The 26981-nt window shown below is 30.5% G+C and overlaps 4 protein-coding genes across 4 annotated transcripts; 3 read left to right on the forward strand and 1 right to left on the reverse strand.

The window, feature by feature from the left end:
• The first annotated feature begins 508 nt into the window (after positions 1–508).
• On the forward strand, positions 509–1948 carry LOC122515400. The gene is made up of 3 exons (XM_043632762.1): positions 509–646; positions 1394–1509; positions 1588–1948. The coding sequence occupies exons 1-3, from the start codon at positions 509–511 to the stop codon at positions 1946–1948; spliced, it is 615 nt and encodes a 204-aa protein (XP_043488697.1).
• A 2584-nt stretch (positions 1949–4532) lies between these two features.
• Positions 4533–20533, forward strand: LOC122516392 (putative epidermal cell surface receptor). The gene is made up of 13 exons (XM_043634158.1): positions 4533–4972; positions 12710–13294; positions 13436–13729; positions 13871–14063; positions 14159–14373; positions 14450–14805; positions 15213–15474; positions 16270–17610; positions 17876–18074; positions 18154–18652; positions 18733–19093; positions 19208–19401; positions 19809–20533. Exons 1-13 carry the CDS (start codon positions 4789–4791, stop codon positions 19899–19901), a joined length of 4776 nt encoding a protein of 1591 aa, XP_043490093.1. The 5' UTR covers positions 4533–4788; the 3' UTR covers positions 19902–20533.
• Positions 20534–22657: 2124 nt separating this feature from the next.
• On the reverse strand, positions 22658–23928 carry LOC122519916 (probable phospholipid hydroperoxide glutathione peroxidase). The gene is made up of 3 exons (XM_043639760.1): positions 23828–23928; positions 23676–23747; positions 22658–23392 (listed from the first exon to the last, which is right to left on the reverse strand). Exons 2-3 carry the CDS (start codon positions 23680–23682, stop codon positions 22812–22814), a joined length of 588 nt encoding a protein of 195 aa, XP_043495695.1. The 5' UTR covers positions 23683–23747; positions 23828–23928; the 3' UTR covers positions 22658–22811.
• Positions 23929–24003: 75 nt separating this feature from the next.
• LOC122519846 (pre-mRNA-splicing factor ISY1 homolog) lies at positions 24004–26172 on the forward strand. The gene is made up of 4 exons (XM_043639639.1): positions 24004–24568; positions 24679–24701; positions 24788–25106; positions 25178–26172. The coding sequence occupies exons 1-4, from the start codon at positions 24566–24568 to the stop codon at positions 25544–25546; spliced, it is 714 nt and encodes a 237-aa protein (XP_043495574.1). The 5' UTR covers positions 24004–24565; the 3' UTR covers positions 25547–26172.
• Positions 26173–26981: the final 809 nt, after the last annotated feature.

Consider the following 26981-nt stretch of genomic DNA (forward strand, 5'->3'; position numbering starts at 1 on the left):
TCGATTAGATTTTTATTCTTTTATTTGATTACATTGTTAACAAATTATCAACGGTATAACAACCGTTAATTTTTTACTGTTAACATTAGATGAGAAGAAACGAAATATCATCCGTAACGTAAACAATTTCATATCATACGTGGATGAAAAATTTTAATGGTCGAGCAATTTGTTTAAATTAATTCTTAATTTAAAAATTTGATATTTTTTTTCGTCGTTTTTCCAATTTGAGTTTATCTATCATCTTACGTTAGACGAAAATTGATGCGTTTACTCATCCATTTGTTATTTTTATCGATTATTTGACATGGCACTCGTCTTATCGGCTCATAATAAATATATAAAGCAATCGGTGAGACATATTTCTAATTGTATGAAATATAATTCGTTGTTATAGTGTAGTTAGTATATCTCGTAGGAATATTCGAATTTGAGAAGAAACAAAAAAAAAGAAAAAGAAAAGAAACAAAACAAAATGTATATTTTACAAATAATACTGTATTTTTGCATGTTTATCGTGAATTTGAAACAAATTCGTGGTCATGGTATGATGTTGGATCCGATTAACAGAAGTAGCGCATGGAGAAAGAATCTTCCTGTTCCTCGTAATTATCTCGATAATCAACATTTTTGTGGTGGTTTTCAGGTAAGATCACATTGCTTTTTCATGACTATGTTTAATAATTTCAAATTTATTTTCGAGGTATCATAATAATCAATATTTTTTTACGAAATCTTTCAATAATAATCGATAATCGTAAAAATTATTCAAAAATTCATACACTATTATTAAATAACGCCTGCAAATATGCAATCATGTAAACACAATTGAGTTGAAATATTGCCTATCGTATGGCGTAAAATTATTCCATTATACGGTGTCCCATTTAAATCGATTCACTTAAATATCTTCGAAACTGTTGATGGTAAAAAGAAAATGTGTTAAACAAATGTTAAATAGTTTAAAATAACGCATTATCTGATAATATTAATTTTTTTGTACGTGGATGCATAAAGGTCACACGAAGGTCTACTTTGATTTTGTAAACGAAATTATATATTTTTGAATATACCAATCCATGCAGGTTTTTATTCCCTACGTAAAAGTATTAAACAATTTATGAAGAAAAATTATTACTTAACAAGATATTTTACTTTTAATATTGATTAGTCATATTGGTGCTATGTACGCGTATTAGTATTATTTACCTTTTCATAGTAAGTGTTCATAAGTAAATCCTTCAGTCTAAAAAAATCGATTTAAATGGGACATCCTTTATAAGAAAATGTTTGTTCATTAGAAAATCTTCATTTTATTATATAACGTACAATTAATTTATATAAACTTGTCTTAAATAATTAACGATTTATTTAAATAGTTATTTTCATACAGATTCAATATCGAAAAAATAATGGTCATTGCGGGGAGTGTGGTGACGATTGGTCTTTACCACGACCAAGACCCAACGAAAATGGCGGTATTTATGGTACCGGACTCATTGTCGAAGAGTAAACTAATTTTACATCTCACATTATTATTATTATTATATTTCATTGGAAAAATATAATAAAGAATTATTGTTACAGATATAGAGAAGGTTCTTACATTCAAATTCAAATCGAATTAACAGCTTCTCATTTGGGACATTTCGAATTTTCAATTTGTCCTTTGAACAATACGAAGGAACTAGAAACGGACGAATGTTTTGCGAAATATCCAATACGATTGGCCGATGGGTCGTACAAGTATAATATCACATCATACGCTATAAAGGATTACACGATCGAAGCAGTCCTTCCCCAAGGACTTACCTGTGAACACTGCGTCCTTAGATGGCATTATAGGGCTGGAAATAATTGGGGTATTTGCGAAGATGGTTCGGGTGATGTTGGCTGTGGTAATCAAGAAAATTTTCGAAGTTGTTCCGACATATCTATCGTCAGCTAAAACTTATATATTTTTTTTTCTTCAAAATCATCCTTAAAATCTATTAAACGTTAAGAATGATATTAAAATTACGAAAGAAAGAACAATCATACAAATAACGTCAAATAATATCACATTCATCTTATTATTGTCTATATATTATTTCATATTATGCAAAATAAAAATATTTATAATAAATTTAATTAATTATGGCATTTTATTATAAAGAAAAAATTAAATAATATTTATATATTTTAAATGTTACACCACAACTATCGGAATGTCAAAAGACAAGTTGTAACGTTGAAATATTAACATTGCTAATAAAGTACTAATCAAAATTCAATGTTCGCAAATACTCGTTCGTGTGCACAAGTTCGATGAATACTCATAGGAAAACCGATACTCTGGCATGATGATTCACGCGTCATTGTAAAACATTACTATTTCGTAAAATCTTATATTAAGAAATGTTTTCCTGAAAGGATGTGTCAATGTTTCATGCGAATAACGACCATTAAGATCGTACGAATATTTTAACGTATCAGTTTGATTTCTCGGAGACATACCACGACATAAGATTAAGTAACCAACGTACAACTGTGATTATTATAACACTCTATGCGTTTATATATTACTTGCTACTATAACAGCGAGACTAGAGAGAACCCACTTGCTTTTCCTCTCTCTTCTTCCAAACTTAATCGAGGAGATGACCTCGACCAATCCCAATTAGTCTACCGGGTGTTTTCTATTTGATATATAATCCCATGAACGTTTGAAAATCATCAAAAGAATAAAATATATATATATATATATATATATGAAAATTATATCATTTTTTCGATTTCTTTATTTGGGGGTTCGAAAGTTTTCGAATTCAAATTTTTCCCCTGACTCATATTCGCGCGAAGAACAATTTCACCATCACTTTTTTAAAACATGTCGTCATTGATCTCGGTTCTGTCTCATCCGAAAATCTACTTACTTTTAAAGCTGATCGGTACGTTAATCGGTAATTATTTATACGCACAAATTAAATACGTTTTATAATAAACAAATTAATATTTCAAATTAAAATAATAACTATTGTGGGGAAATTGTTCATGTAAAAAAATGTAAGTATAAGCAAGCATTGAATATAATAAATATTATTATAATAACGAATTGTATAATTATATATTTTTAATAATAACGTAAGTTGCTTGCACATATACAAACACATGTATATATAATAAACAATATATTATAATTAGAATATTTTATCTAACGATTCGATTTAATATCGATAATGTATTGAACAACAAATATTGGAAAAATAACTCGTATAGACGAAGAAATATATATGAATTAATACAAATGACAATTATTTTTCTAACGTAAAAACAATATCATAACGTTCTACAATATGCATATATAATTTATGAAATGAAAAATATTAGTTGACTGACATTCTTATTTCTACTATATATACTTACTTTCAATTTCACCACTTTCCCCTCGATACATTATAAATAAAATGTTCTACATCCAGAGATCGCGATTGGCGTGCCGTTGGATTTAAATATTAATGAGAGAAATGTTCTTTGAAAAACATTGAGCTTCGTTGACTGAACGGTATGAAATAAAATAAAGACATTTCAATCGAGACATACTTTTGTTACATATCAAATGAAATATTATAGATAAACCGATCGTGTTTATTAACAAAAGAGATCAAAATATTTAAACACAATGCATACAAAATCAAGAGGAAATATAATACAACAATAATTATAAACTGAAATAATAAAACTCTTTATTTAATTATAATATCCTTCCATTGTCTCATTACCTGTTCTATCGTTCGAGTTTATGAGAAAAAAAAAAGGATAAAACAAAAAGACGTGTTTTTTTGTTAGTATATTCGAAGGAAAGGTTGAAAGAGTAGGAAGTCTTCGTTTGCTATGGTCACTCTATAGAATCGGGTTGCCTAGCAAGGTGAGCGTAGAGAATTCCCTGAGGCCTAGTATACAAGAGAGGGGGGAAGGGGGGTTAAAAGAGAGAGAGAGAGAAAAAGAGAGATAAAGAGAAAGAGAAAGAAAGAGAAGGATTGAAAAGTTTAGATATTAGTAGTGTGGTAGCTTGTGATTGTGATAGTGATGTCGATGATAATGACGGCGATGTACCAGTGACGGTGGTATTGGTATTATTAGTGGTAGTGGTAACGACGACGAATACGAAGACAGTACGAGAAGAGAGTAGGAGGTAGAAAGAGAGAGAGAGAGAGAGAGAGAGAGAGAGAGAGAGAGATAGATGGATACCACTCTACTGCTGCATTTCGCCTCCGTCCTCGACACGGATCAAGTGTGTTATCCCTGGTCAGCAAAGGTAGTACGTAAAAACTGAGAACCAATATAAAAACGGAATATCACCCTTTTAAAAAACTTAAACGAGAGAAGTCAACGAATTAAAACGAAAAAGAAAAAAAAAGGGGGGCCCAACAACGTTCTTTGTACGTACTTTCAAAAAAATCGAGTATTAGAAAATCAATAATATAATCCTTTCGAAAAATTCGTTTCGTTCGTTTTTTTCTGTTTTTTGATTTTTTGATTTTTCGATAAATTTTGCGATTATTCTCGTTGTTGTAAAAAAAAGATACGAGGTGAAGAAAAATAATAATAATAAAAATAATAAAGAAGGATTAATTGGGGGATACATTCGAACGATCAACGTGAACGAATGAATTCGATGAAATAACAAAGTGACAGTGGATATTTTTTCATAGTGATATATTGTAATATTTATTTGTGTCGGGCTAATAGTTTTTAGAACAAGAGTGTTTCGGTGGTTTTTAGTGCCTTGCAGAAGTATGCGGTAGGATGCGCATCCAGAAAAAATGTTTCTTGTGTACGATGCTGGCGGGACTTTGCCTTTTAGGCCTGCTAGCTATTATTCCTTCCTCATCTGCGTTGGATATCGAAACTATTCCGATAACAACAACAACGACGACGACGACGACGATGACGACGGAGGCGGCAACGACAAAGGGGACAACAACGAACGGTAGATATAAATTAATATTAGTATTATAATTATATTATAATTAAAATTATATGATATACACATATATATACACTATGAACATTATTATTATCGATTAATAATTATAAAATAAAAAAACATTAACAACTAAAGCGCCAATATAAAAAAGCTATATAATATAATTATAATTATAATTATTGGATTTAGAAATTGAATTAGATTGGTAAACAATTTCTTTCCCTTTCTATTCGTTTGAATTTCATTGTTACAAATTTTGTCAAAATATTATTGAAACGAGTAAAGAATTTCTTTTGACTGATCGATTAAAGTACACGTGTTCTTTCCCCTTCTAAAACAATTTTTTTTTATTTTTGGAGTAAAACTATAACGAACGTTGGTTTTAGTAACATCGAGGATGTTCGCACGATTGAATTTCAACGATAGGAATGTTAAATAGAAAACCCATCTCTTTCTCTCTATTTCTTTTTACTTAAATCGTTTTCCCCCACGTGCGCAATAAGAAAGTAAACGAAAGAGTGTTCCTTTTTGTTTTTGTTTTTTTTGCCTTCTTTTTTTTACTACAAGGACGTAAACGTAAAAAGTATTCGTCTTTCGGATTCGTCATCATTCGGATTCGAAGCGGATTAACGGTAGCATGAAGAGTCCAGTTGGTGAACCGACCGACACGCATTCGCTCGTACGACGACCTTCGAAAGAACAAGACGCCTAACTGTGACTCGTAAAAGGAGGAGTCGGACGTTGATCTTCCTTTTAAATTTCACGCTCAATAGTATAATATTATAATATGACTTATGCGATTATTATTTTGCTATATAGGCGAGAGAGATACAACTTTCTTATTTTTAAATTACAGATACCTAAGTAGATAGAAGAAGCTTTGTAATGCATCAATGAACGAATCACATACTTTCTTTTATGGTTTCTTATGAGGGAACCCACTTCGACACCTCTCTCTCTCTCTTTCTCTTTCTCTTTCTTTCTCTTTCTTTCTCTGATACAATCTCGTCGATATCACCGTGCAACGTTTCGATTTGAAAGCAAACAGAAAATAAACATTGTAACGTATTATTTTTAACGAAGCCAATTATGGTTCGTGAATTATTTTGCGATAAGATACCTCTATTAGTTTTTCTTCTTATTATTATTATTATTATTGTATTTTATTAAATTTTCTTCTCCTTTTTTTTCTTTTCGCTCCTTTTATTTTACGGGTTTTTTACGCGCAAACTAACGAGGTCTATAATTAAACTCAAACAATGGAAAGAATTCGTCGAGATTTTATATGGGTTAGCATCCGATCCGATCCACTCTCTCGAAAAATGTGTGCGTGTACCAGAAAAATTATAGCAAGACAATTGTTGTGTACTTTTATATTTATTTTTATTAATCTATCGTTATTATTTTATCAACGGAATAAAATATTGTTAGAAGTATATTTAAATAAGTAACTTTCTTTGAGCTTTATTCTCAAGTATTTTACTTGTTCCAATAATCGATATCTCAAAAATGAAATTTGTGAAAAAACAAGGATAAAAAAATCATGGCTTTTAGAGAGTAAATTCTGTGATTGTATTGTACGTATATTTTCTTTCTTACTAATATAAGAACATGAAAGACAAAATAATTACTTGACGTGTCGTAACATAAAGAGACATATGCATATACGTCCTATAAGTAATTAGTATATACCTAGTGTGTACGAAACGTTTGACAAATAAAAATAACATTAAATATCAATAATCAAAGATATTCAAATATTCTTTGTTTTAATTCTTAATATGCTGTAAATAAAAAAAGAGAATATTTAATTATTATTTTTAATTTATTTAATTTCGTAATAAAATAAATAGATTACTAAAATATATACAATTACTAATTCTCTAATAAGTACACTTCGAATAATTAAGAAAAATAATATTTAAAATCGATCACTTTGACGAGTTTGATACTTCCAGTATCGAAATGATCACCTACCCGGTATATTGGTAAAGCAACACAAACGCGAATGTACTAGTATATTATCCCATATGCTTCTCGCGTAGCTAAGAAGAGAAATATTGGAATAAGAAAGAAAAGAAGAGGGCATAGAACTCTTCGAGGTCTCGCTCCTTGTCCGAGTTTTCAAAGATTTCAAACAATTTTCCATTCTAATCCTAGAGAGAGAGAGAGAGAGAGAGAGAGAGAGAGAGAGAGAGAGAGAACAAAATAAACAAGAGAAATATTAGGGTGAATCAAAAGTTCGTGCGTCTTTTTTTTATAGTTGATATTTCCAAAGTAAATTTTACAAAAAACAATCCATTATGCAGTTTATAACGCAATAAACGTACGAAATTTTGATTCACTCCCTAATGGAAAGAGAGTTTTTAAAGATTACCAAAGTAATCTGGTGATTTCAACGCTCGCATAGAAAACGACAACGGGTGTTTGGAAAAATATTATATTATCGAACGATGTCAGATCGATCGTAAAAATTTATCAACGTTGTTACAAATTTATTCTAACAAAAGTGAGATAGGGTAAAGTAGGATACTTCAAAATCAAAATTTCTATGCACCTTTCCGTCGATTAATACGAATTATTTTTTCGTTGCAATGTTTTACGCGGAAAAAAGCCCCGTAATGAAAACTAGTATAAAAATAAAAATGTATATTAAAGAAATATAAGGCTAATATATAAATATTTATTTTATATAAAGGCTGTTTCAAAAGTCACTTTACCGAGAAATAAAAAACAAAGCAAAAAATCTATTATAGTTTGTTAATATTATTACAATGTCAGATTTGTTTCATTTCAAGATACGAATCTCACCATAAAATATGGATTCATGATAGCATTACTATAAATACCTATTAAATAAATATTTCTAATTTTTCAATTAAATAAAACGACTCTTTAAACATTATACTATGTATTTTCACATCCAAAAATAAAAACGAAAATATAGAAAAACCTAAATCTATTTTATTCATTATTGATATCAGTACTATAATTCAAAACAATCATGCATTTCATTTTAATTTTAAAAATACGTATTAACTTCGAGTAATATTAATATTTCGTTTCGAATATTCGATACAAGATTGAATATATTGGATTATCAAAAGAAAAAAAATTCGGGCCAATTAAAAAAATGTAAAGAAAATTCACATAATCAACATATTGCATAAATCGAATATATATTATATAATATTTTATAATTCGTTACAAATTGCCTACGTGCAATCCAATACATTATTAATTTTGTAGACCTCGTAAACGTATAGTATAATTTATAACGTATAAAAACTAATAGCGAATAAATCAAGGGGAAGGGTGTCAATGATGAAATATGAAAATAAAATCAATGCAATGGTTTACGTAACTATCCCGTTAAAAGCTCAACTTCTCAGCAACAGTGGGGCATGGCTTTTTCTTATTTTCTTCTTCGCTTATGTTAGATTAATCCTCACAGTCAGTTAAGTACGCTTTCGAAGATAAAGAAGGTGGGATTGGATTGGGGAAAGGAACCTCGAACGAATGAACGTATAAACGAACAAATGAACGAAAGAGCAAACGCGGGCGCGGCTCACTCACACATTAACAAACGTGCGAGAATCGAATGCAATAATGAAAAAGAAAAACAAAAAGTAACGAGGACCCGCCATAGTGTTTTTTTATCTTCGAACGAGATAGATATTAGCGCATTTCTCTTTCAATCATAGTTCGCATTGAAAATGCCACCGTTCCACTCTCGACTCTTCGTATTTGTCGAAAGTACACACACACACACACACACACACACACACACACACACACACACCACACACACACCGGTAACCTCGTATGTTGTATATAATATATATATATATATATTTCTTTCTCGCTCTCTCCTCTCTCTCTCTCTCTCTCTCTCTCTCTGAAAACTGAATTAATCGGTTAATAAAACTAACTTTTCTTTTTTATCGAATCTAAACCTCGTCCAGAGACAAGTAGTATTTCTCGTTGTTATTTAAAAATATATATCCGATTTGCATTTCATAGTTTATTTATAATAAACCTGATATGAGTCAAGAATTAAATAATATCGTAGTGATATAATTTTAAAGTATCGATTATCAAACTGTATTACGTAAAAGGATAATAAATGTTCTGCGATAAAATGTATTTGATCATTTCTATACGTTTTATTTTTCCATAGTTAAATCATTCGTATGTATTCTCAATTAATTTCTTAATTAACATATTATATATCTATAAAATAATAAATAAATGTTCTATTGAAATTAGAAAATTTTTGATATATGTATTCTATAATTGGTGGGAAAAGTTTGGGAAATGTTGATTTGAAGAATCATTAAAACGAGTTGGATGTTAAGTTAACATGTTCTACGTTCTCTCGATGGTTTCAATATCGTAAGATCGGTAACGAACGATGATGTAATAAGAAAGATGATCTGAATCATCGTTATCCTTTAATTTCTGATCGAATTCATATCATCGGATGAAAAATAATATCAAGTATATTGATTTCATTTGATTTCGAATTAAACAAAATAACAAAAATATCGTAGTTTAGATCGATAAAACACAAAGTATGGAATCAAATGTTTATTTTACAAGAAGTGGCAAGTAGGATAGGATACCGTATAGCCGAAGGCATGTTCGCTCGGTGACCGACTATTTTCTCTCTCCCTCCTTCTCCGGCATCTTGTTTTATCCTCCCACCATAATATCCCGCGTTCCATCCAGTTTACCTTCTCGTGCTACCTTCTCGAGATATTTTTCCCTGTTTTTCTTCCTCTTATTTTTCTCGTCTTCCTCGAGTTCCTCTTCCCTTTTCCTCTTCGAATCTCTATTCAATCAATTTTTTCAACCATTCGATCAATATTCTTTACTTCTTTCTTTCTCTTTGCATTACAAGAATTCTATGATACATCCAACTTTAAGATCGTTTAATTTGTTTTCATCAGAAAATGTTTAGATCATTGATGTATAAGTTATTTGGATCGTGCATGGAAAAAAAATATTGTTTACGATAACAAACAGTTTCAACATTTTAAATCGTTATGAGATAAAATTTAAAACAAAAACAAAAAATGATTATTTATTTTCACATATATATATATATGAGCCACTCATAACTTATTCATTTTCAAATTTACATTGTAGTTTCATTTATCATGTACGGTCTAAAAATTGTTCTCATTTAATGGTGTTAAGACCTAATTATTAAAATAAGTAAACGGCTCATGTAACATTTTAAAAAATGTATATCGAATATATATTTATAAATCAGCACAAATTTTCCGAGCAATCTAATATTACATATATATAGAATAATATAATAAAATTATTCTTTAAATTTAATTAATTATTAACTATAATTAAATCCTCTTTATTATTTTTTCAAAACTTTTTATTAAAATCATCATTATATGATAAAACAATATAAAAGCTTCACCCTAATTTTGGAAATATTTTGATTGTCACATCCAAATTCAGATAACGTAACGTAATTGTGTTAAAATGTCGACATTAATCGTCCCAGTAACTAGTTTTCTAAGATATCGTATTCTCTTAATTATTGAACGTTATAAACCTAGATTGCAAGTAAGCTGTGGTAACTTGTCTCCAGATTGGAAAATATTATAGTACGAGTAGTCGATACGCGAATAGCGTTACACTGGCTGGCCTTCGATGTAAATATACTGTTTCTTTACGATTAAAAGTCGATCTTGAAAGTATTACTAAACTCTCAATCGAACCTTTTATTTTTTTTTTTATATATATATGTAAGTATTTATTTGATCACAAATACATATGCGAAAAAATTCAAATATTAATAAAATAGCTTGATTATATGTATATATATATATATAAATAAGTTTTTAAGGTAAAAAATTTCTCTTGACGTATATATGTAATTTTTATGTTTTTTTTTTCTATTAATCGTTTATTTAAAATTCTTTCATTAAAATCAACATATAATTCTTTCTAATGGCACACCGTGATTCCTCGTAAGTCGCACGTGTCGAATATGCCGTGTCAAGTGAACTCGACGAATATAGAGTTCGTGTGAACCGGTTAAACCGTTATGATTCTTCATTCATACCGTAATGGAAGTTGTACTTCCTTGGTATGTTATTTGATAAACGACAACATTTTCTATAGTATAAAATATAACGATTAAACCCTTAGTAACCTAATTTCTTAATTATATCTACATCCCAAATAATATAATGTTCCACAAGTTCTAACATTACTCGTTCTAATGCAATTATATACTATAGTAAATATAACTTATACTTTTAGAGAATATATAAATTTCCTATTTTTATCTATTTTAAAAGCAAGAAATAATTTGTCAGAATAAACTAACAAAATGAAATGGAAGGAAAATAAATATATTACTATGCGACTTCAAAGTTAAACGATGTAACATAAGATTAAATATCGAGTTAAATTATAAAAAAAAAAAGAAAGAAAAAAAATTAGGCAATCGATTGGAATAATTAGACAAAATATACATCCGTTTAACGAATGTAATTCATTTGGTTGCATCTTCGTGAGGTCGTCCGTTACGTCAGGAAACTTTCTACCTGCACAATGTCGTATCACCGGCAGATCTCTGAGAATAAAGGCTTCTTTGAAACGAAACAGAGAAAGAGAGTTGTGATACTTTCGTGAGGTCCCAATGAGAATAACTGAATAACAGAACGCATATATGTATATAAGTAGGTTTATCAAGGACGTTCACTTCCTTGTCTTATCTTCTTTTATCCGTTTCAAAAAAAAAGGGGAACCTACTTAATATCCTGGCAACATTATTATCGTATGTATTTTCATGGTTACACAACCAGAATGAATGGTCTAGAAAATTGTTTAAATGATTAACAAAAAGAAACAAAATTACGAGTAAATCGTTGAAAGTTATTCTATCGAAACGAATCCATTAAGTATTTACAAGTAGAATTTGTACTTTACATCCAATCACCATTATCGAACTTAACAAGTTTCTTGGCCCGGACATACCGCATCGCTTGCTCACGGTTCCATTTACCGTTACACCGAACCTCTTGACGACATTGTTTCACAGTTGGATCATTGATAACAATTAAATAATGTTAACGTATTCTCGAAAGAAGGTCGAAAGATATTAACTTATCGTGTGAATCCTTGAGAAAAGAGGATAGCTCATTTAAATACATGTATAATATATAAATAGAAAATATACAATATATATTAGGTTTAAATCCGGGAAAGAGAGAGATGATCTACTTTTATTTTAATATGATTTAATATGATCGATATCAAATGAAGGAGAAGATATATATATTTATAGAAATAAATATATAGGGGAAAAATGATAATATCAATATAAAACTAACAAATTGTTATAAATTTTCCTAGATAAAAAGAAAAAAAGATAGTGTGGCTCAGGTAAAAAAACACATTAATAAAATGATAATTTAAGAAATAAGCTAAACATTTGTTTGAAAGTATTATCTTATTTCCATGTTACAAATAATTATCTAATTTTTCAATTGAAAACAAAATGAAAGAGAATCATTAATGAATTTTATGTAATGATACTATAAATAGTTAAAAGTTGAATTATATTATACATAAAATATATAATACGAGATCAAATAGCCATTTAATTACGAATTAAAATAATGAATCTTTTACATTAGTTAAAAAAAATGTCATTAATATCTAACGATAAGTTAATCGTGTTTCTTTTATCCTTCTTTGCAGTTGGCGAAAACGAAAATATATTGAAAGTCGAGCCATTGGAAACTAGGCCAAAAAACGAAACGTTTAATTCGAAAAGCGAATTATTGATCAAAGAAACGGATACTAAAGTATCGACAGAGGCTAAAAAGAAATCCGCAGTTGACCTTAAAACAAAAGTGGAACAAAAATATCAGAAATCTTATAAGGAGGATGATGCTAAATCTTCTACCGCATATCTCGTATCTTCTCGAGATAACACGGAATCAAGGTCCTCCGTTAAAAAAGAAAGCACCGCTATACCTCTTCTATTTCGTGGCGAGGTAATTGCTACTTCATCTTCATCTACGATGAAAATTCCTGACGTAACGGAGATATCAACTTTAACGGAAGATGAAGAAAATACGACGATGATGGTGGAAACGATAAAGGGGACCAAAATTATGGATGAAGAATTACGAATCAACGAAGCGACATCATCATCATCATCATCGTCAAGCAGAGGAAGAGCACTCAACGTTACTGCGCCCGAACCAGCTAATTCATTGCACACCAATTTGACGGATCTGAGTGACGTCAGCATGGACGAGAACGACAAAGAAGTCGAAGGTGTAAATTTCTTTTCGTCCGGTTATTCTTTTTCTTTTTCTTTTTTCATTTTTATATTTTATATTAATTACAATTTATCGTCATCTTGTCAATTTGTATATTTAATTTTTTAATTATGATTATATCAATGAATTTTGTTAGGAGGAGAATATGTGGTACCTCACAACGAGACTTTATTGAACGTTTCCTCGAGCTTCTTGCCTAATTCGATTCAATGTATCGACGATGGACGAACGTATTCTATGGGAGAAAAAATTGTTAAAGATTGCGAAGAAAAATGTATTTGCAAGGAGGGTGGATTTATTGGAGATTGTAAACCATTATGTGTTTCGCCATACGTTAGAGCAGGTAGAGGTATACACGATCCTCTTTGCGAAGAGAAATTAATCACCGAGGAACCATGTTGTGCTATTTTAATTTGCGCTGCTGATTCAGGTACGTAGGACTTAATATTTAACGTGTATTTCTAATTATACTACGATCGTTATGATCATGTTAAATTTACGGGATAAGATAAAATCTAAATTACAAAATAATTATCAACGATTGTATATATTATAATATTCTTATTCGTAGCCCCAGAACCGGAAGAGACTTGCTTATTTAGAAACAAAACTATTTCGAGAGGACAACGAGTTGAAGATGGTTGTTCGAAAGTATGTATTTGCGAAACTGGTGGAAATCTTAAGTGTCAACCAAGGTGTCCACCAAATGAAACTACATCTATCGCTAATCAACATGATCGTTGCGTCGAACTTATGGACCCGAGGTGTGTGTGTATGTGTGTGTACATCTAATTAAAGTAAGATTTAAATTCTACGTGTTACAAAACAAATCATAGAATATAATTTTTTCTGTTGGCAGAGATTCTTGTTGCACTATTACATTATGCGACGTTACTCTCGGCGATCACGAAATCAAAACCGAAAATTCAACCGATTTAAGTGTTAATTTGACCGATGTCAAAGTTTTAAATTCAACGGCGATCAAATTAAAACTTTCTGGAAAAAATTTGGATACCGTTACCATCGAAATATCTGATAACAATCACGTGTGGAGACAACAAAAACCCGACAAAGGTAATAATTATAATTATATTGAGAATAATTATCTAGCGTTTTAGTTTAACGATTTATTTATTTTTTTTTTCTCTAGCTGGCATCATTTCGAATTTGGAACCAGCACATACTTATTACGTTCGTGTTATTGAGTCAGGCCGAACTGGTCCAGCTATTCAAGTATCTTTACCTGCGGAAGTAATAAAAACTAATGTTTCGGAGAAAATGTTCGATAAAAACTCGTGCAGTCACAGAGGGAAATCTTATAAACTTGGTGCAGAATGGTACGACGAATGCATTTCCTTCTGCATATGTGCTGAAGGGGGAAAAGCGGAATGTGTTACAATACAGTGTCCTACAGATTTTGGATTAGACGTATTGGATCCTTATTGTATTGATTGGGAAACCGTTCCAGCAAATTTCGTTCCGAAGGCACCTCAGTGTTGTCCTCAGGTAAATAAATATAATTAATATTATATATTAATTAATTTTATTGTTTTCTGATTAAAAAAACAATGCCTGAATTTTCCACTTTCCCTATAACATATATAATTTAAAATATTAGAATGTTACTATTAAACGTTCGCACCATCCGCCACCTTCAACGTTTCAAGACTAACTGTTCTCTTCATTGTTCTTCGAAACATTTAAATTTATATTTAATGTGTAAACACACAAATTTCTGATTTACGTTTCGTCTGACAATTAGTTCGAAATAATGTGAGAAAGATAAACAGTGTCATCATTATTCCCTTTCTATTACAATAACATATATATTATCGATAAAATATATATATATACAGGGTGGGGCAATAACTCTATCGTTATATTTCTATAAATTCTTTTTTTTCCTTTTTCAGGAAGTTCATTGTAGAAATAATGGATCTTGCAATTATGAAGGAGTGACATACGTCAATTGGAGCGAATTACCATCGAATGTCACTGGATGTGAAAAGCGATGTTATTGTGAAATGGGAAATGTGACCTGTCATGCAGCCTGTCCACCTGTTCCTGCTTTGCCACCTGTAACGTTACAATGCCCATCGCAACAAGCAACCTTGATGCATTTACCTGGTGATGATTGTTGCTTGCATTGGGTCTGTGGAAATCCTTCGTTACAGGGTACAGATATACTTCGAACTTTAATCATTCGAAATTCAATTATAAACTTGATTTAAAATATTTTTAAAATAGTTGAGAAAATGACTGATGATTGAGGAATGAAAGATAGAATCAGTTTTTAAAAAGAAAAAAACAAGAAAAACTGTTCACAATTCTTTTATTCTATTTAATGTGACGGTGACGGTAATCGTAAAGGATAAAAAACTTTCTCATCATTATATTTTCGTCCTTAAATTATAACAACAATTGGGTGTCTGGTATTGGGTTACGCTTTGTACCATGCGCGGACCTGACTGGATATATCCAGTATATTATTTCAAACAAAAGATGTATATATATATACATTTGTAAAAGATAATTATCATCTCAATTTAGTGTGTTCATCTAAACTAAGGACTATGGACGTATATCCATCGCACAAATTCATATCACTAAAAAGATAATAATCGGATAGGCATACCTGTCGTTCACCTATAAAAATCTCTTATACATATATAGGTATAGGTATAGGATATAATAGTTTTGTATAAATACATACGTATATGTATATAAGTAGATACGAAATGATTGAAAATAACTGTAAAAATGATCAATATCGGTCTTACACGTTCGTTAATTGTATATTTTTGCACAAGAAACTGTAGATGCTGCATGCTTTGTACGGCGGCAGGTGTGCTTGCACATATACGTATACATAGGTAACTTGGATCTGGCTGTAAATATGCATGGACTTTGGACAAATTCTGACCGAATTACCGACCGAATTTCTGTGACAATAGACTTTACTTATTGCAGGAATGAACGCGACGCCCGCGTATCCCGGCCCCTTAGCTACAGACACATTCAATCGGCAATCGATTGACGATAGCAAAAGATTGAATAACAAGTCGGAAATGGTCAGGCCCAGCCAGGAACCGGAACATGGCACTTCCTCCTTGTGGGAAGATTCGAAAAATACTAATACTTATGCCGACCCTGCCACTACTACTCATGGACTCTTTCATTATCCTATGGATCCTGGACATCCTACCGTGCCATACAACGGACCTTACAGTCCTGACTACAAACCTACTCATCCTACCATCGACGATGTCTTTCATGTATCCTCTCAGACAGAAAAATTAATACCATTGGTCAAAGATAAATCAAAATCAAAGTTGGATTCTAAAAAACCTGTCGAACCAATGAAAACACATTTTCCTGGACCATTGAGTCCTGACAAATTTCCCGATAAAATTATGTCCGTTCCAATACAACCAAACATGGATAATCAATATATACATAGTACGATTAAACCAAACAAATTATCAATCTTTCAGAAGGGCGTTCACAACGTCGATCAACCTCAATTTATACCATTAAATCCTCATCAAGAATCCGACAGTTCCAGTTTCTCCTTTATACCGAATAACGGAGAGAACATACCTCCTTCTAGTTTTAATGAACAATTCGACGAGAGCGTGGCAGGACCACCTTACCATGATTCAATACCATCAAAACCAGACTCGATCGATCCAAACGTGATAATTCAAATGAATTCTAAAAAAAAAACTCAAATCGTTGATCATTTCTCCGACATAGACAAGATTAAAACTTTGACACCAATTTTACCGGGAAAACCGAAACAAGGTCAACGCAATCCCGAACAAGAGATAGCACCCGATGAACTGTACCATTTTATAAATATTCAACATCCTGGTTTAATTCAACTCGATCATGGTCCACCTCAGGGCCACTCCGGTATTTACAATCTTCATCAACAAATCGCAACACAAAAGCGACCATCGACTAATCAAATACAAACAGGATATTTTGGTACTCCACCACCATTAGCGAAAAAAACTAGCAAGCCACACATTTTTACGCAAAAAAATGAAAACGGACAAACCACTTATCACATACACACGCCAGATATTCCTAATACTCCTCAAAAAATAGAAGAATTGTTGGCTCATATCAGTCAACATGATACTAATCCTGGACCATTCCAACATTATCCTGGACAACCACCTATACCTCATAACATACCGACCGGTCCGCAACCTTCTCTACCGCTTCATATTGATGCTCATATACCACATTCAGGACTCACGCACTTGAATCATCCGTTCGCAGCACAAACGCCAAACCAGTCAGGTTCGTCCCTGATAGAAAAAGAAAAACAAAACAAAAAAAAATAGAAAAAGAATCAACAAAAAAATCATTAATTTCATATATATATATATATATATGACAATAGGTTTTTATATTTATTACCTATACTTTGATTCTCTAAAATCTATCACTTCAGGAAAAATTCATGTTCTACAATGGAGAATAATAGCCCATATCAATTATTCGAAACTTTTATACGTTAATGAACTTTGGAAATCGTTGAATATCTTTATCATTTTTATTGCAGGATTAGACCATAATTTACCATCAGGTTTTCCATTAACAGGAGGTATTCCTAATTTCCCTGTATCGTCTTCATCCGATGAGGTGACTGTGCAAGTTTTGGAAGCACTCGATGAAAGTACGGTACGATTAGTATTTACGGTACCAACAATTTTAGTAGGTCTTCATGGAAGAGTCGAATTACGATATACTAGTGATCCTAAGTAAGTTTTCTATTTTATTTTATTTCTTATTCATTACTACAATTTTCTATGATAATCACATTTATATGAATATATTTAGAAATTTAAATCCAACAACTTGGAAATCAAAAGTATTTGCACCTCCTGGTGATCTGATAGCAACTCCTCAATTGGAATTTGAATTAGACGATTTGAAACCATCTACAGAATACAAAGTGAAAATAATGGTTAAGCTAAAAGATTTAACTAACAGTCCAATGAGTAAAGTATACACTGTACGTACTTTAGAAAAATATGCTGAAGGTACAACGTTACCACCAGAAATACCAGTCGATGCGGAATTAAGAATAATGGAAACAAATTCGAGTTGGATTAATGTTATATGGAAGAAATTTACGGATTACGAGTTACAGTTTATCGATGGTGTTCAATTACGATATAAGGAACACGATGGGAAAGTATACGCAGCTACGCCATTGATTCATAGATCTGTAACGAATTATGTTATTGAAAATCTTAAACCTATGACAACGTATGAAATTGGAATTTATTTTATACCGTTCCCTGGACAAACTACTGAGCTTGTCGCAGAAAAAACGGTAATATAATAATGTGTATTTTTTCATATATATATATTTCTTATAAAATATAATACATATAAAAATTTGTTTTTATACAGATTCACGTAACTACGTCTTCTGAACCAGATCCTTATTCATTCGACGTAAAAGTTGAGATAAAAACTATTAAGTCGACCGATGTTGAGTTATCATGGAGTGGTGTTCCTTATCCTGAAGATAAATATGTTAATATTTATCGAGCGATTTATCAAAGTGACAGTGGAAAAGAAGATACAAGTACATTTAAAATCGCTAAAAGAGATTCTCCAGCTAAGACTATTATCAGTGATCTAAAACCGGGAACAAGGTATCGTTTGTGGATCGAAGTTTATTTAACAAATGGAAGAATTAAGAAAAGTAACGTACAAGATTTTGTTACTAAACCTGGTATTTTAATACCAACAAATGTGCCTCGACAAGGTATAAAATATAATAAATTCTTATTATTTTAAAATGCATTTTGAATATGCATTATACAAATGTAATATTTCTAAATAATTTATATTTAACAAACAAAAAATTTAACTTTTATAGTGGGTAAATTGGCTTCTATACCCTTACACGAAGGAGATTACTATGGTCCTTTAGTCATAGTAGCAATAGTTGCATCTCTTGCGATATTATCTACATTGATTCTTTTAATGATGTTGATGAAAAGACGAACGAGCAGTAAGGCAGACATTTCACCGCGCAAAACTACATCGGCGTATGATAATCCTTCCTACAAGGTAGAATTACAACAAGAAACTATGGGTAATTTATTGTTATTTTATTTGCATTAAAATGCGGAGTTTGTATATATTCGAATTTTTTTATATTATGGTTTCCTTTGCAAAAGATTTAATAGCTTGTCCAAGAAATGATATGAATTAAATTTCAATATCGTACATTGTCATCTACTTATTATTGTTATTAAAAAATTACATTTTATTCGTTTTATATAGTAACGTGAAAAGAAAAAACTATTGGAGAGGAATTAGTTTAAAATATTAGAATATTCGAATAGAAAATAATTACCACCACCACTTATTTTAGTGGTAAAAAATTAATAAATATTATAATTATAAATGCTCAATTAGTATAATCACAGCACAACGATATAAATATTCAGACTTTGTAATATTTGTTTTTTTAGACTTATGAAGATTCGACTGTTACTAATGGAAGAAAACAAAATATGGAACATGAAATGGCTACAATTAATAGCAATGTTAAGGATGTTGCCTGATATTTTGTATATATATATATATATATATATATATATATAATTTATCGGATTATATTTATTTATAAAGTTATATTAATATACTTACCAATTTATAAAATCCGTCCATAGAAAACAATCATCTATATATTTTACGCAAAAATATGCGTTTATTCGAAAATAAACGGGAATTTCATTATTATGGACTGTTCACTATCATTAACATAAATACATTATGTATTTTAGTCTAACGTAAAAATACTGAAACTTCTTCATTTATTAAATATAGAGCTTAATATGTGTCATGTATCAAATTTTGTACATAAAGCACGTGATAATGTAACATTTAAGATTTTCCATGAAAATGTTATAACACAAAGATTTTTATTATGAGAACTTTTACTTTTATTCAGTTTTAAGGTATTAAATTAACCGTTTGAGTCCCAATCAGCGCGATCGCGCTCTTCAGATTTTGTGTCGAAAAATGCTAGTACATTTAAAACAGCATGTTAAACAATCACTATCGCGCTGTTTAGGATTTTTCGACTGTTTTCTTTTAAATGCCTCTGGGACTCAAACGGTTAATGATTAATAATTAATAATAAATTTCATATATAATTGTAAGAAACTGTGAATAAACTATGCTCTAAATTAAACGCACGTTTAAAAGTATTTTACAATATTTTCTTATAAATGTTAATAATATACAGGATGAGTCAGGGAACGTGACGTTTCAAAATAACTCGTAAAATATACATTGTATGAAAAAATGTTTCCTGCATAGTTAAACTAAATTAGGGAACAAAATGTACTTTTTTAATAAGATATCAAGATCATCGTTATTTTTTTAAATGGAATGCCTAATTTTTTTCTGGATTCTGATAAAGCATTAAATTCTGCATAAAAAACTAGTATACTATGTAGGGCCTAAAATGAATAACTGCTGAGATATTCACAAATAAATTTTTATTATCACAAGTGTTCGAAGTGTTCCCCATTACAATCAATGCACTTTCGTAATCTTCTTATCAAAGAACGTGTGACGTTTTCAAGCGTTTCTGCAGTTATTGCCGTATTAATAATATCACAATGACAAACATTTTTGTTGTGGCACTTTTTCTAATAGATTTTTGAGCGTTTCAGACAAAAAAGTGCAGAATTTTCTACCTGTTAATGAACCATTAATGAAGTAAGGTCCAATAATTTGGTAATCAATTATGCCACACCAGACATTCAAGCTCCATCAGTGTTGATGGTCTGTTTCACGCATCCACATTATTATTATTACAATAAGTGTGCTATTATTAATGCATATACGTCACACGTTCTTTGATAAGAAGATTACGAAAGTGCATTGATTATAATGGGGAACATTTCGAACACTTGTGATAATAATAATTTATTTATGAATATCTCAGCAATTATTTATTTTAGGACCTACATAGTATGCTAGTTTTTTATGCAGAATTTGATACTTTATCAGAATCCAGAAAAAAAATGAGGCATTTCATTTAAAAAAATAATGATGATCTTGATATCTCATTAAAAAAGTACCTTAAAAAAAAGTTTTGTTTACCATTATATTTTCCCCCTAAATTAGTTTAACTATACAGGAAACATTTTACACAAACTAACAGGAAACAAGAAATGTAAGACTGCTAAAAGGATATAAAATGGGCAACGAAGAAATAACCATCCTATGCTATGCTGATGACGCTGTATTAGTGGCCGAAAATGAGGATGATCTACAACGTCTACTACACCGATTTAACTGCATAGCCAAATCATTCAATATGAAAATATCAACTCAGAAAACTAAATGCATGACAACATCAAAGACACCGTTAAGATGCAAACTGGAAATTGAAGGGAAGGTTATTCAGCAGGAAATGAGATTTAAGTACCTAGGAATAGAAATCTCAGGATATGGTGATGTTGAAGCAGAGGTAAGAGAACAGACAATGAAGGCATCCAGAATAGCGGGTTGTTTGAATGACACAATATGGAGAAACAAAAACATGAACATAGAGACCAAAGCAAAAATCTACAAGGCAACGGTAAGACCTATTATGTCATATACCGTAGAAACTCGACCAGATACAGCGAAAACGAAACAGTTACTAGAGACAACCGAAATGAGAGTTCTTCGCAGAATAGTTGGAAAAACACTACTGGACTGAGAGAGAAGTGAAGATATAAGAAGAACATGCAAAGTAGAGAACATTAACGAATGGATACTAAAAAAAAAAAAGAATGGAACGAACACATTAACAGAATGGACAACGGAAGAATTGTCAGAATTGCACGGGATAAGCCACCGGTTGGCCGCAGAAGCACGGGGCGCCCACGAAAACGATGGTGCGACAATTTAACAGTGCAATAGGCAAAAAAACGTCGTTACGAAACAGGCAACTTGCCTAAACTAAAGAATGAAGAAGAAGAAGAAGAAGGAAACATTTTTTTCACACAGTGTATATTTTACGAATTATTTTGAAACGTCATGTTCCCTGACTCACCCTGTATATATGTATTTTATTTAATGTTAAAATTTAAGTCTAATCATGCTGAGTTTCTTTAACTTGGGATTATTTTGTACAGTCTGCATTTATATTGTCAAAAATCTTGAAAATAAACTCATTCATTATAGTAACTTGCATTAGTATAATTTTCAGACAGAATAATATTTTCTTTAAATAACACTTATTTGTGTTATATATGTTGTTCCTTTATTAAATTATAAGAATTTTTGAAAACAAATAATATTATTAAAACAATCAAAATGATATTTGTAAAATGTTGCTTTATTATATATTTATATATGTCATGGAAAGAAAATAGTTCTTAACTATAAAGTTATGTTACACTATATGTTATTATTATCTTGATATTTATATATCTTAGATATTTAAACATAGATCTACCATAAAGTAAGATTTACAAATATTCTTGTAAAACAGGTTCCAATGTTAATGGTTCATCATTAGGAGAAAATCTGGCTACAACCTTGCCTTCTTTATTAATGACAAACTTGGTGAAATTCCATTTAATGGTTCCACCTAGGTTGGTCAACCATTTCCACAGAGGATGAGCATTATCTCCATTGACATCTACTTTTTCAAACATGTCGAAAGTAACATTATATTTCTTAACAAAGTTAAGAATTTCTTGAGAAGTTCCTGGTTCTTGGCCACCAAATTGATTACATGGAAATGCAAGTATTCTCAATCCTGAATTTTCATACTTTTCGTACAATTGCTGAAGTTGTTTATAATTAGTATCGGTTAATCCACAGTTGCTAGCAACGTTAACTATGATTAATACATGACCACGGTATTTGTTCAAGTCAACATCATTTCCATGGATATCAAGTGCGTGAAAATCATAAACAGAAGTTGGAGATTTTAAAGATTGTTGCTGTACATTTTTAGATGCGCATAGCTCTGAGTTGCTGTTCTCACAATTCTCAGACAATACTCCTGACAAAAAGCAGATGAGAAGCAACGGTATCTGCATACCTAATGAAGACGAATAAAGAAAATTCTTAACGAAAAGTAAAAATGTAAAAATACTTAAAATTAAGTTCTTATATGATAAAACAAAAAAGAAATAAACGCTCTAATGATAGTTTGTTATAGCTCTTTGACATTACAATTCAGAAATAATTATCCTACGCAGTTTCATATATTTTTACACTATCGAATATTGGTTGAACATTGTTTGTTTAAAAAACGAATCTCTCATTATTATTTACACATATAAAATTAAAATATTTATACTTAACGAAAGAAAATTACTCACGTAACATTTTTAAAGAAGTGTGGATGAATTCAAACACAACAATCAATTTATTTATAATGATTGTTCAAATGGCTGAAATAATTCTGTCTTATTATTTCTATTTATTATTAAGAATACCAAAATTAACCAGACGTAATAAGAAATGAATTTACCTTTACTGTATCTCCAATATATACTGCTCAGATCACAAAAAGAAAAACACAACTCTTTCTTCTCTCCGGTTTCTTTATTACTAAAAGTTTTTTAAAATGAGGAACAAGGAAGTACCAGTTTCTTTTCTCTGGTTAGTCTGACGTCATTCAGCCACCACCAATCAGAGTCTCTGTATCATTCATCTGCAATAAAGAAAATAAGATACTATCTTAGAACGCATATACCTTATAAAATAACTTCTAACCTTGTTAAATTAAAATAAGATTAAAAATTCTTTTCAAGAAAACATATCAATGAATGCGTGTATTTAAATGCAAACTATTTTAATAAATATTATTACTAAAATAACTCTTATATATCTCGAGTTTACAAAGCGTTCGTGTCTTTCTTTTTTTAAAATGTTGCATTGTGTATACCGAATGTATTATTGACACTTGAAATCACGTTCTTTACATCTATATACACATTCTTTCTCTTTTATAATAATTGTAAAAAAGAGTTTGTTTAAATTATTAAAATTATTAAAATATATATTTGAAATGTGTCATTATTCAGTGAATGTGTTAGATGTTTCAATATAACCTAAAAATAAAACAAAGTCATATTTGTATTTTTTATTTTTGCATTTGCTGTTGAAAGATTGTCATTAATTAAAACATACATATATTTAATACACGGACTTGTATTGTATAAACTAAGTTTTTCTTTAAATTGAAATTTAAAAAACCTATATAAAAATGGTAAGTGTAAATCATGTATATATCTATAAATAATAGAAAGAAAATAATTTTGTGTATAATTTAAATAAAACAGATCTATATATATATATATATATATATTCTTATTTCAGGCACGTAATGCAGAAAAAGCTATGTGAGTAAATAAAATTTTCTTGCATTCCTCTATAATATTTATTATAGTTTCTTCGTAGATAGTAATTTGTTAAATTATTTTAATAGGACCACCCTTGCGAGGTGGAGAGCAGCACAAAGTAATGAAGGAGCTAAAAGAGAACAAGAGAGGAGGCCTTATCTAGCTTCTGAGTGTAGAGACTTGAGGAAAGCGGAGAAGTGGAGAATGCAAATTATAAGAGAAATCGCTAAGAAGGTTGCACAAATACAAAATGCTGGTTTAGGTGAATTTCGAATTCGTGATTTAAACGATGAAATCAACAAATTACTTAGAGAAAAAAGGCATTGGGAAGCGCAAATAAAAGAACTCGGAGGACCAGACTATTCTCGTGTAGGACCACGAATGCTGGATCATGAAGGCCGAGAAGTGAATAGATATATAATGATCATTTGATACGCTTACTACTATTACTTATACTTAACATAAAACTCTTATAGGTACCTGGAAACCGTGGTTATAAATATTTTGGAGCTGCAAAAGAATTACCAGGTGTGAGAGAACTTTTTGAACAAGAACCTCCACCACCCCCTCGAAAAACACGTGCAGAATTAATGAAGGACATAGATGCTGACTATTATGGATACAGAGATGACGATGATGGCATTTTGTTACCGTTAGAACAAAAAGCGGAACAAGAAGCAAGAGACAAAGCTATAGAAGAATGGCTACAGCATAAGAATAAAGAATCAGACTCGGAAGAGGAAATAGAAACAACTTCTCAAAAACCTATACCATCACAGCAAGACATACAAGAAGCATTACTTGCTAGAAAAAAGAAAGAACTATTAGAGAAATATGTTCTCTGACTGACACTTTATTTTGTATGCTCTTAATAACAACTATTCATAAATTTATTTAATTGTATCAGAGTACATCTTTATAAAACGCGATAAATATAGTTATTAATTTGTAAGTATTTAATAACATTGATCAAGGTAATTATTATTTTGTGCAGTAGACGTTTAAACTTTAATCGTTACTTATCGAGAAAAAGGGTGCTGTAGATAAAATATAAATAAAAATCCGATGAGATAGTCTGTTTATAACGTTCGCGATCTTCATTTATAATAGTTTTTGAAAAATATCGCGAATAAGATGATACGTTAATCCGCACCATCTTGATCTCATGATTTGCATAAAATCTTTTTTTTTAATTTGGCATACTTCTTTTTAACAAACGATCTTTAAAATAATGTCGTTTGTTAAGATCGTAACATTTTTATAGCGTTCACTGGGCATAGAAACAGCCGAGTATAACGAATTCTTTGAATTCTTTAGAGTAACTTGACGAAGTGATATATAAGGCAATGTAATCACGAAATAGTGCTCCTGCAATGACAGAGTCATAAGATACACCTTTACGACTTATTACAATTATTTCATTTCGACGATGGATTACAGACAAATAAAGAATTCATTTTTGTAATAAGAACATTCTTAAGAGTGTACAATTGTCTGTATGTATGTAAATATGCAAGCGCGACCCAAAAACTTGCATTCCCATATCGTGTCATTTATAAACAGACTGTAACATAGTACGTTATGTACAATCATGTTGCTGTTAGGACTCAGAAGTAAATAACACTAAAAAGTACTAAAGTATATAATATTATCATTCCTTCGAATTTTTCTAACGTAGATGCATTTCTCTTGATCCAATTGTAAAGACCTTTTAGCGTATTATTATCGCGATTTCTTATTTGATAGCTAAATTAATTAGAGAGCTAGATATTAATCGGTATTTAAGTGTACTAGAACCAGAAGTGCTAAAGAAAATCGAAGCTGTAATATAGCGTGTATTTATATTTAACCAACGAGTCAACTTCTGAGCCCTTTTTGTATAATCGCTTTTGTGCCTAAGACATAAACGACAAAATAGTTCGAGCATGGATTAATTTTCTTTTTTTTTTGTTTCATTAATGACTAAAAGACTATTACATATTGTAAGGCTTGAAAAAATCAAGCTCTAAATGATTCGTAGCTTATCCGTTGATCAGTCTCTCGCCCATTTCTTTTTTTTCTTTTCTATTTTTTTGTTGCTTCTTCTTCTTCTTCTTCTTCACTATCCAATTCCTTCTATTATTAAACGCGTAGATAGTAGTAACGTAACTATATAGATCTATTCGTACTTATAAATTACAATCGCATAAATTTCTATGTCGATAATAAAATCGATAATCTATGATCATCATCACATCTGCATCAACGGGGTGCGTTTTGCGATTTATTGTGCGTCATTGA

This window comes from Polistes fuscatus, unplaced genomic scaffold (assembly GCF_010416935.1).
Source record: "Polistes fuscatus isolate 324 unplaced genomic scaffold, CU_Pfus_HIC Scaffold1, whole genome shotgun sequence".
Lineage (NCBI taxonomy): Eukaryota > Metazoa > Arthropoda > Insecta > Hymenoptera > Vespidae > Polistes > Polistes fuscatus.